A 10,478-nucleotide genomic window follows, 5' to 3' on the forward strand; every position below is an offset into this window, starting at 1 on the left:
TCAGCAGTTTAGGTATTGAGGGATTCTGTGTGGCGAATCCTTGGCAGTGAAAATTTTCTCGACCACTAACTCCTTAAGGTGTCTTTGAAATAACATTGAATACAGTGACATCCTTGCTTCATTGATAGTCCAGAAAAATAGGAGGAGCAGTGAGGTCCTATCTTTGTGAATATTTCTGGTTTCTGAAACACCGGATGAAGGTGCTGGCCTGTGAGTGGTGTCTGACATACAGGAACAGTTAAATGATTCTTTTGGAGACCTGGCGTAGCAAGTGAGTGGCTCCGGCGGCGCTGAAGCTGCGGAATGACTGCAGCTTCCGGCTAAAAACTCAAAGATAAAGCACTGGCCTCATAAAAATGGAGCGAAAGTTGATGAAAATGAAAGACGATAGAGGAGCGAAAACAACATACAACGAAAACAGTGCAGTGATTCGCCGGTAGAAAAGGAAGTTGAGCAGATACCAACCAGCGGCTATTTGTTCTAGATTGTTGGTCGCTACACCAGTGCCAAGGATATGCTGGGTCGTTGAACGCCTTGTTGAGGCGTTCTTACCACACAAGCCGTCGTATCCCTCGCATTGAAACTAGAAAATACGCTGGCTTGCCAAGTGAATAGCTTCGTTCAAGTATATTCCCCCTGACAGGCCAGCTGGCAAAACCAAACGACGGACTACCAGCAGCTCTTGCCATCTAATAGTTAAAAGGAAACAAAAAAAGCCAACCAGGGAAATCAAGTTAGAGAAACCTAAGAAAACGTGTTATTTCTATGCATGAGCCATTCACTATTGTGATGCTATACCAGGCTGTTTCTTGTAGGCTTACTTGCATTACACTATTCTTTTCCTAACCACCTGTTCTTATACGTGCATCTCCGTCTCTTTTATTACCATTGTTTCCTCAGAAAAACCCATCTTGGTTATTTTTTTCAGCAACACAATTCTTACGTTTAGTAGTGTCGCTTGGTACCCTGCATATTGTCTCTACTATTACATATCTGCTATATTTATAGCTGGTTTAGCAGGGGTTGCAATACGCACGTTTCCTGTTACAGAGATCGCAGGTTGGCCGCGCAAATTTTGGCATGACAGGTTTTGTCCTGCGATAATGCGCTGCAAAAAATACAAGGGCTGAAGTTGCTTTACTGCATGCCTTTCATGAGATCCAAGCATGGTTGTGCCGGTACCATGGCAAAAATGATTTAACTTGCGATTCTTGCACAGAATGATAATTGAATTACGTGCCTCAACGCGGAGCAAGAAGGAGACTCTATTGAGTGCAACGCCAATCTATATTCTGCAGAAATGGACACTTGCCAGAAAAGATGAATTGCGGATGTGTTAACACTTTTAGTACACTTAAGGGCTGTAAAGACGCGTAGATAAAGAAATATTGTGTACCAGAATACTTAGTATAATCTTCTGGGTTGGGGAGCCACAAGTGTCGCTTTTAGTAGAAATAAAAGCGACTATATGGTAATTGCACCTTCTTTTCAACAGCTCAATTTTTCGCAGTTACCGATTTCTGCCTCTTGATTCTTGAACGCTTCGAACCCTATGGTGCTGCTATGCACTTGGAAGTGTAAAAATAAAAGGTCTCAAGCTGGATTCTGGTCGCGGTGACCACTCGTCGTTGGGGGCGCAATGCAAAAACACCCCCATATTTGGATTTAGCCGCGTGGTCGCCAGGTGGTCAAGTATTATCCGGAGTTTGGCGCTACAGAACATATCAGATCGCCGTTTTGGAACATAAACGGCGATCGGATAATACTTTCTTTAATAACTGTCTTTAATAACTGTCTTTAATAACTGTCTTTCGTTTAATTGGACAGTAAAGCAAGATACGCGGTCACGTTGCAAGGATGTTTTGTAGCGGCGAAAGAGCGACGTTAGCACCAATAGCCCAGCCGGGACATTAAAGAAAACGCACTTGACGTTCGTACGCATTTTGTATAACCCGTTTCATAGTCCGCTTGAGAAGGAGATGAGGTACAACTCGGAGGCAATTAGTCCGTCCCAGCTTGCTAACATTGTGACACGTAGCGTATTCGTAGAGTAATCTGTTAGAATTCATTTTTTTTGCAATTACTCGACTATATTATACGTATTTCCACTTCCTTCATTTTTGGGGCTCATCTTTTAATGTTCGTTTCTGAATCCCTTAATTGTGCGCTCATTGCAATGTAGATGAATGTTTACCAAGTGACATTGATGCTTGGGCGACTAGGTTCGTGTTCGGGATGTCATCGTGGGCGCTGCATCGTCGTCATTCTAGTTTCGTGATAGGACTCTCGTTATGGCGTCGTCGTGATGTCTTCTACGCCGGCCCAGTGGTCCTAATTGCTTGGGCCACTAGATATGTGCTCGTGACCATAATTCCGTCATCTTCGTTTCGTCATCGTCATTCTAACTTCGTCATCGTGCTCTCGTGATGCCGTCGTCATCACACTGCCGCCGTCATACCAGCCTTGTCATGTCGGCGTTGTCACTCTGTTGTTTCACTATCGTCATCACTTAAGCAACGCCATGCCATCGTCATCGTGCCGTCGTCTTCGTATGACCTTGATCGTTCTATCGGTGGGAATAACTTTTCTTCATTCTATCACTAGCATCCTGCCATCGTCAATTGTGTTGTGCTGCCGTTGTTGCACCATCGTCTTCAGAGAGTCGATTTCGTGCATCTGCGTTCATACCGTTGTCGTGATGCCACCGCAGTCGTGCCATTGTCGGCATTCCAGCTTCGTCATGCGACTCTTGTTACGCCCCCTTCGTCCTACGTGCTTCGCGATACAGTCGTCATCACGCCATTGTCGTCATACATCTGTTGTCATGTCATTGTCCTCGTACCATTAAATCATCGTTGTCAATGCGTCTTCGTCATGCATTTGATATAACTTCCTCGCGATGCTGTTGCGGTTGTTTGGTCATCGTTCTAACTTAGTTATCATGCCGTCATCATTACGCCGTCGTCACAACACAGTAGTCGCCATACCATTGTCGTCACGCGGCCGTGTTATCATCGTCGTCACTTCATTAACGTCGTCGTATTATAGTCATTAAGTCGTCGTCGTACCACCTTCGTCGACACGTACACGCTCTTCGTGCGTGATTGTGTCGTAATGAAGCTGTCGTCATTCAGTCGTGATTAGGGCGCAGTGTCATGCCATCATCGTCCTTGCGTCGTAGTCAGACAATCGCTGGCATGCGTCCGTTGTCACAATATTACGGTTGTGCCGTCACCGTCATTCCACCTTCGTCATCCTGCTCTCGTCGCGCCGTCGTCGCCTTACACTAGTTGCCATCCCACTGTCTTCGCGCTGTCGTCGTCACGCTGCCGGTGTTATGCTATCGTCATCGTTTAAGGATTGTCGTATCGCTGCCGTCATGTTGTTGTCATCATACCGCCTTTGTCGTTCGTCAGACATCATTTCTTCTTCGTCATTCGAACGTTGTCTCTGCGCCCACGTCATAGAAGCACATTAATTCTATTACAACTAAAGCTCTACAAAAAGCTCGGTTATTTACGTCGTATGCTGTCTAATTCTCCGCGCTACACTAAATTATTGTTATATAAAACTATTATTCGTCCTATACTTGAGGATGGTAGTATCGTTTGGAATCCCTACAAGCAGTACGAAATAGACAAAGTTGAGGCCATCCAAAGGAAAGCCATTAGATTTATCTCTCGAAGTTATGACCACCAGTTCTCGCCATCGTCAGTCCTGTCCTCACTCAACCTAACATCTCTCGCCGAACAGCGACATGTTAACTCTTTAAAATTTCTTCCCGGCATTAGTTATTCGTTTTGTAGCCTCTACATAATGAATGTATCACCTTTGCAAGAATCTCCTCTAGTAGCAGACATCACGCGCTTAACATTACACCCTTTTTTGCGTGAACTAATACATTTAAGTATAGCTGTTTCCCAAAAACAAGTGAAACTTGGAATTCGCTACCAGGAACCAACCGCTCTCTTCCATTAAACGAATTCTTGTGTGCTCCCTCAACATTGCGCTTAACTTTCTTTCTTTCTTGCCTATTGTATTTCTTTTTATATTATATCGTGTTATCCACTCCTGCTATAGCCCCACCAGGGGCTGCAGTATGTGAAAATAAATAAATAAATAAATAAATAAATAAATAAATAAATAAATAAATAAATAAATAAATAACATGCAATCTTCGTCATACTGCCATGCTCCTGAGCTACCTTGGCAAGTGAGTGCCATAGCAAAGTGCCCTATTCAGTGCCCTATCGGGACCTGTTTGCCTCTGTTAAAGATTGCATAGACGAGAGCGGCCCGGTGGCTTTCCAAAACGCCGCTGGTATCCCTGTTGATAAAATTTAAGTGCTTTGAGATTTTATCTTCGAAGTACTTTTATCTTGTTTGACGAACAACCTCACCTGCAGAAGAAAGGCATATGCATAGGTTCCTGCATAGCCCCTATACTTTGCAATATCTTTTTATAATCTATCGATCGCTCTCTACACGATAGTTTTAACCATTTTATTAATGACAAAGTCCTTAAAGTGTTCCGTTACATGGACGCCTTTTTAGTGGTTTTAAACAAGCAGTGCTCCGTTTCGAATGAAGCTATAGTAAGCAGTGTTTCAGATGACTTTAGAAACCTGAGGAAAGGGCTATGTTTTACTTGTGAGCTACCGGATAATGGTTTGCATCACTTTTTAGATTTACAGTTAAAGTTTTAAGATGGGCACATTTGCTGGGTTTACTCCCCTCACGCAAAAAGGGCTCCTGCTGTACAATTCGGCCCAATCAAAGGTAGTGAAAAGAGGCATCGCTAACCTCGGCCTGGAGTCATCGCTCCGGAAGTCGTGTGTGCATGAGATGCAAGCAAGTTTTGACAACCAATTGGGCAGATTCGTTGCAGCTGGCTTCCCTGAGTCGGTCTTGGTCCCTGTGGCAGAAGCGCTTTTGAAGAAGTTGAAGGCTAGGGTAAGCAGGGTAGAGCCGAAGAAAAAAGAGCGGCCTATAGTGGTCCCGTACATCCATAAAGTCACGCACAGCCTGAAAAAATTAGCTAACCGGTATAATGTACCGGTGGTGTTCTCCGCTCCCCAAAAGCTTGCCCAGCTAAGCCGTCGCATAGCTTCCGAAAGCCAAATACCTGGCTGTCAGAAGAAGCATGGCCAGCGTTTCGTAAAGTGTGCCCCAAACGTCGTATATGAAATTCCTCTTTCCTGCGGGAAATCCTGCACTGGACAGACGGGGCGTTGTGTGAACGACCGGCTTAGGGAACATGCAAAAGGTATAAAAAATAATGAAGGTGATCCACTTGTGGATCACTGCAGGGCTTGCACCGATTGTTCTCCACGGTTCCGCCATGCGAGTATTTTGGGTAGAGGCAGGCATCAGACATCGCGTGAAACATTGGAAGGCTTCTACATCAAGAAAGTGGGTTCGAACTGTGTTAGTGATACATCGGTTTTTCTGAAGTTTTTCTTAGCTAAAGTTTATATCGCGCCTACTCTGATAAAACTTTCTACTCCGTGCTGCCTTGTACGCATGCGCGGTGTTTTGGAGGGCTATATATGTCGAGTGCTTTCACCCTCATTAAACCCTCATCAAGTAGCGCCCGTGGTCTTAAATTAAAATTAAATTATGGGGTTTTACGTACCAAAACCACTTTCTGATTATGAGGCACGCCGTAGTGGAGGACTGCGGAAACTTTAACCACCTGGGGTTCTTTAACGTGCACCTAAATCTAAGAACACGGGTGTTTTCGCATTTCGCCCCCATGGAAAAATGTGGCCGCCGTGGCTGGGATTCGATCCCGCAACCTCGTGCTCAGCAGCCCAACACCATAGCCACTGAGCAACCATGGCAGGTGCCCGTGGTGGTCGTCGTCTTTCATGTGTGTGTGTGTTGTTTTTTTTGGCGCAAAATCTTTTCAGTATGCAAGATCACCAACTAGCCCAGCAGTTACCTCTTCTAAAGTAAACGATACAAAAGTATGTGCCATATGACCGAAGCAACGGACATCTCTGAATTAGCAATACAGATGCTAAATAAACATGACTTATGAACTACGATGTCTCACTACATTGCTCGATTGTTAATCACGTTAGCATGGACAGTCATCATTCATGAGTTCTGTCGGAATTTATTTTTCAAATAAAAATGTTATGTTATGCTGCCTCCTTTATTTAAATTTTATTTATATACCTTTTCCAATACCGAATTTCCCTGCGTTGTTTTCACAGCCGAAAGCTTCATTGTTTCACAAATATGTGTGTGACGCTCGCGTATTGCTCATTTTAGCTGTTGCTCATCGTGTGCATTTTAACATAGGTTTATGTTTACCGCTCACGTTTATTGGGCATCACTCACCTTTTATTGTTGTTTTTATGTATCCGATGCAATTACCGGTGTTCTTTTTATCATTATCGTTATTATTATTCTTATTGTTGGTATTTATTTATTTCTGTATATTACTGCACAGACACTTCCTGTACGTGCTCCCCCCATCCGCCAGCTTACGGGGTTTTGGAGTGGTCTGTGACATATTTTTCAACAAATAAACAAATAACACTGGTAGCATCGATTTCAGGAGGCGCTGATTGGTTCTACTGTGCAATAAATCTGTGGCTGAATACTGAACCACTTGTGAACGAAGTTGTCCACCACGTCAACATTTCTGAAAGGTTGCACATTCAGCACCCGGGTAAGGCAAGAGATTTCGTGGTCATACGACAGGGCGCATTAAAAAAAAAAACATTGCACCTGCATCATAAAAGTTTGAGGCCGGTAGAAGATAGCCGCAGGAGGAAAAGGGAAACGCTGTCGTATTTAGGAAAACCAGGAAACTGATTTCCTTTGCTGGCAAGACAAACAACGTCCGTTATGTGCTTAGCCTAAATGTGCGGAAAATACCTGGAAATGTCTCGTATATTGACCACCTCTGGCCCATTCAATGCCGCTTGCAAACTATAATTAATTAATTAATTTATTTATTTATTTACCTATTTATTGCAACCTCAGGGAAAACAAGGCATTACAGAGCATTGTGGACTACATCCGGTAATATTTCAAGATGTCTGCCACGCTTGGCCCTACTTCGTATTTCTGCGACCTCCGTCCGTATTCCAATTCCGTGGTATGCGTAGTATTTTGACGTTGCCATTGGTGAGCATTAGCAATAATATTTGGTGACGTTTTCCTCACTCAGAGGGCAAACGTTTAAACGGTGAGGTTGTACACGTTTATCATAGATAAACCATTTTTAACAACCCCTTCGGCAAGATTTTTTGTCAAGTTCATAGCACAAAAGCGAGGCATTTTCTATCGCGGAGCGTAAACAGGCTTTCAATTACGTGCTGTCTCGCTTATGCGCGAGCCCTTAAAAACAAGTGAAAAAAAAAGAAAACCCTATCCATTCACACAATAGCGCATGGAGACAAGGAATCGAACAATGTGCATATGAGCTGCTTCCTGTTGAGAAATTTTGTGTAGCTTTAGGCTTTAAAATGATCGATTGGCGGGGGTAAAATTTCGGCATATAAAAAGGCCTCGGTTCCTTCGGGTTCTGCACCCCCTGCTCCTAGCCGGAATCAGGAACCATGGCCCGCCTCTTCCTAGTCTGCGTTCTCGCCGTGTTGGCGGCCTGCTGCGTGGACGCAGTCCAGCGCAGCGTAACACGGGACGCCTTCGGCGGAGGCCTAGGATCAAGTTCGAGCTTTGGTAAGACATACGTGCAAGTAACTCTCCGGGTGAGAGTTTGAAGCCTACTTGAGTTTGAAGGCGGCACCCATGGCGGCCCCTCCTTAACGCGTTATTTCGGACTCCTTCCAATGTAAACTCTGCCAGGTGTTCATGCTTGGCTGTTTTGACCATAGTGTCCCTTCGCAGCCAGTTCTTGCACTTCTTAGCTCCCCTTGCAACCAATATTGTGAGCAAGCTGTTCTTTTTGTTTGCTCAAGCGCCTAACTGAGATTTCTGATCGCTCCCGATAACTAGCTACCTCGTGTTGCACGCATTTTCATTGCATGTGCGCCGATTTTAGCAGTAGTTATTATCTTTCGCAGTGCGAATGTTCTCGTCATCTTGAGGCTGCTAGTGTTTGACAAACGACCTAGAAATGTAAAGAAAGAGAAATATTCGCATACATATGAGGTGATCTGCCATAATTCCAAACTATTTTGATAGTCTTTCCATTTATTAGATCGAAAAGCACATCATGATTTTTACATCTAACATTAAGAAAATGATTTCTTATGCTAAGCTTTATCGGCACTGCGCTTAAACATGCGTAGAGCAAATTGTTTATGAAACATGTGTCCCTTTATTGCACTTCAAGAGTTCAAACATGAAGTCGAATGTGCTTTGAATGCGTCAACTATTGTGTTTCAAATTTCACTTGCATTTGCTATATTTAGCTAATGGAGGCGTTCAAAGCGTACACTGGGCACTGCAGCAAGCTGAGATACCTCTTAGTGAGAGCTTGCATGTTGAACTTTAATCTAATTATACGTATCAGGCATTTCGGTCTGTTAAGTTTAAATTTACATCTCAATTTATGCTGAAAGCACCTACAGAACAGCATAGGTGTCTTGAACGTCACGTGGACACATAAAATGTATCCCTTGCACTCGTTCGTTTAGTAACGTGCGCGACAGCACTGGGAAGCTATAGCGCAACTGTCTTTATTACAATTAATGTTATTGCGATAGCAATTATATGGACACTCTAGGCGCATTTCTGCCATCGCCGTCGCCATGAGGTTCCCTATTTAGTATACAGTTAAACGTTTGCATATGACATCGCACAATTTAGAGAACTGATATAACCTAAACCCCAGGTGGTGCTTTGTATTGGTTCTTTTCCTTTTTGCCCTTTTTACGCTGGTATATGTTAGCTCCAATTAGGTCGCGCCCTGGTCTGCTTGCAATTGGCCACTTGGTGGAATTGATGATGAAGAAAACAACGAAATCAGGAGGAAAAGATTCGTACGAAATGCTTCCTTGCAACAACGATCTTTGATTCCACTCATACCAATAAATGCTTCACAGCGTGTCCGTCGGGTACGTTCTAGAAAGTAGGTAGTGTGACAGCTGGACTAGCTTTGTAAAACGTGAATGCGCATGTCGGCGTGCGCGTTCGCGCGCGTCCTGTGCGATTCGTTATTTTAGTTTTGTGTTTCGTGACCGCTGGACAAATCACAAGAACGATATTTGCCCTCGTGTTGTGCCTACGATCCTGATACATAACAGGACAGGAAGTTGCTTAATCGGCCCGGCTATGAGCCTTTCCGGGAGACATACGCTGGTCTTCAATTTTTTTCCTTCTATTCTGTTTCACACGCCTCAATGTAAAAATATATCCAAGATAATGATCGCATGAAGTAGTATTGCCTACAAACGCATGCATTGGGTTGCCGCTTTCAATAGGACCTTGACTAACTGGACCAAACTTTTGATGCGAATATTTACAGGGGGTGTTGGCGGCTCTGGATATGGCCTCGGTTGGGGAAGTCCCGGCTACGGTAGTTACGGCTATGGTGGTTACGGCTACCCTGGTTACGGAGGCTATGGCGGCTATGGCGGGTATGGTGGCTATGACGGTTATGGTGGCTATGGCAGCTGGGGAGGATACCCTCAGCAGTGGCAACAGCAGCAGCAGTTCTTTTAGTCGCAAATACCATGCTGAAAAAGAAGAGACATGCTGGCAGGAAGACCATTATTTCATAATAAAAACCGGCACGATGTACTCAGAATAAACAAAACAACACCGTTTTCCCTTCTGGGTGCCTGTCAGTGATTCCGGTCAGTGGGAGACCGAAAGGGACACCAAAATGCCACGAGTGGAACGCAACACAAAATAAAACTAACCAATCAAAACTGCGCGTGCGTTAGCAGCAGGAAACTATCACAGACGTCTATACACTACATTGACCCCAGCTTAATCCTGATCGTTCAGTCATTGTGGTTTACTTGTTGCTGACTGTATTGGGACCGCCACCATGGCAAATAACGGCTCTGGCCGTCAGATGGTTTCCGTAGCATGTGCCGGGGCCTGACAAATTGTCTCGCCGTCGGACATGGTAGTGCCAGGTTGGCGGCTGGGCCTGAGGACGGGGCCTGGTGAGTGGCGATGGTTCGAAGCTTGCGCAGGTCTCCGTGGCACAGGACAGGACTGGAACAGGCAACGAGAACGTGGCTGGGTGCTACGAGCCGCCTGGTCAGTAGCGATGGAAAGTCGAAGAATCTTTTAATGCGAAAGCCTTTCTAGGTTCATGGTGAAGTTTGTGTCAACCGACCTGATCGCCGGAGTGTCCGCCAAAGCATCACGCCATATGATGACACATTAAAGACAGATTAAAGAATGAGAAATGATTGACAGTGAGAGTTAGTGAGGGACACTGTTAAAATAGAGATTAGTATAGGCTAATAATGACTAGTAATGACTACCAATGACTTGTACAGACTACTAATGACTACAAAATGGCCAATATGTGTGACGAC

The 10,478-nt window shown here is 44.5% G+C and overlaps 2 protein-coding genes across 2 annotated transcripts in view; one reads left to right on the forward strand and one right to left on the reverse strand.

Moving 5' to 3' along the window:
* Positions 1-668, reverse strand: part of LOC142589772 (uncharacterized) — a 65,983-nt gene extending 65,315 nt beyond the window's left edge. The window contains exon 1 of the mRNA XM_075701361.1: positions 411-668. The gene's annotated coding sequence lies outside the window, so the exon portion shown is untranslated. The remainder of the gene's footprint in view (positions 1-410) is intronic.
* A 6,844-nt stretch (positions 669-7,512) lies between these two features.
* On the forward strand, positions 7,513-9,757 carry LOC142589773 (uncharacterized). The gene is made up of 2 exons (XM_075701363.1): positions 7,513-7,698; positions 9,449-9,757. Exons 1-2 carry the CDS (start codon positions 7,578-7,580, stop codon positions 9,643-9,645), a joined length of 318 nt encoding a protein of 105 aa, XP_075557478.1. The 5' UTR covers positions 7,513-7,577; the 3' UTR covers positions 9,646-9,757.
* Positions 9,758-10,478: the final 721 nt, after the last annotated feature.

The sequence above is a fragment of the Dermacentor variabilis genome, chromosome 8 (genome assembly GCF_050947875.1).
Source record: "Dermacentor variabilis isolate Ectoservices chromosome 8, ASM5094787v1, whole genome shotgun sequence".
Classification (NCBI taxonomy): domain Eukaryota; kingdom Metazoa; phylum Arthropoda; class Arachnida; order Ixodida; family Ixodidae; genus Dermacentor; species Dermacentor variabilis.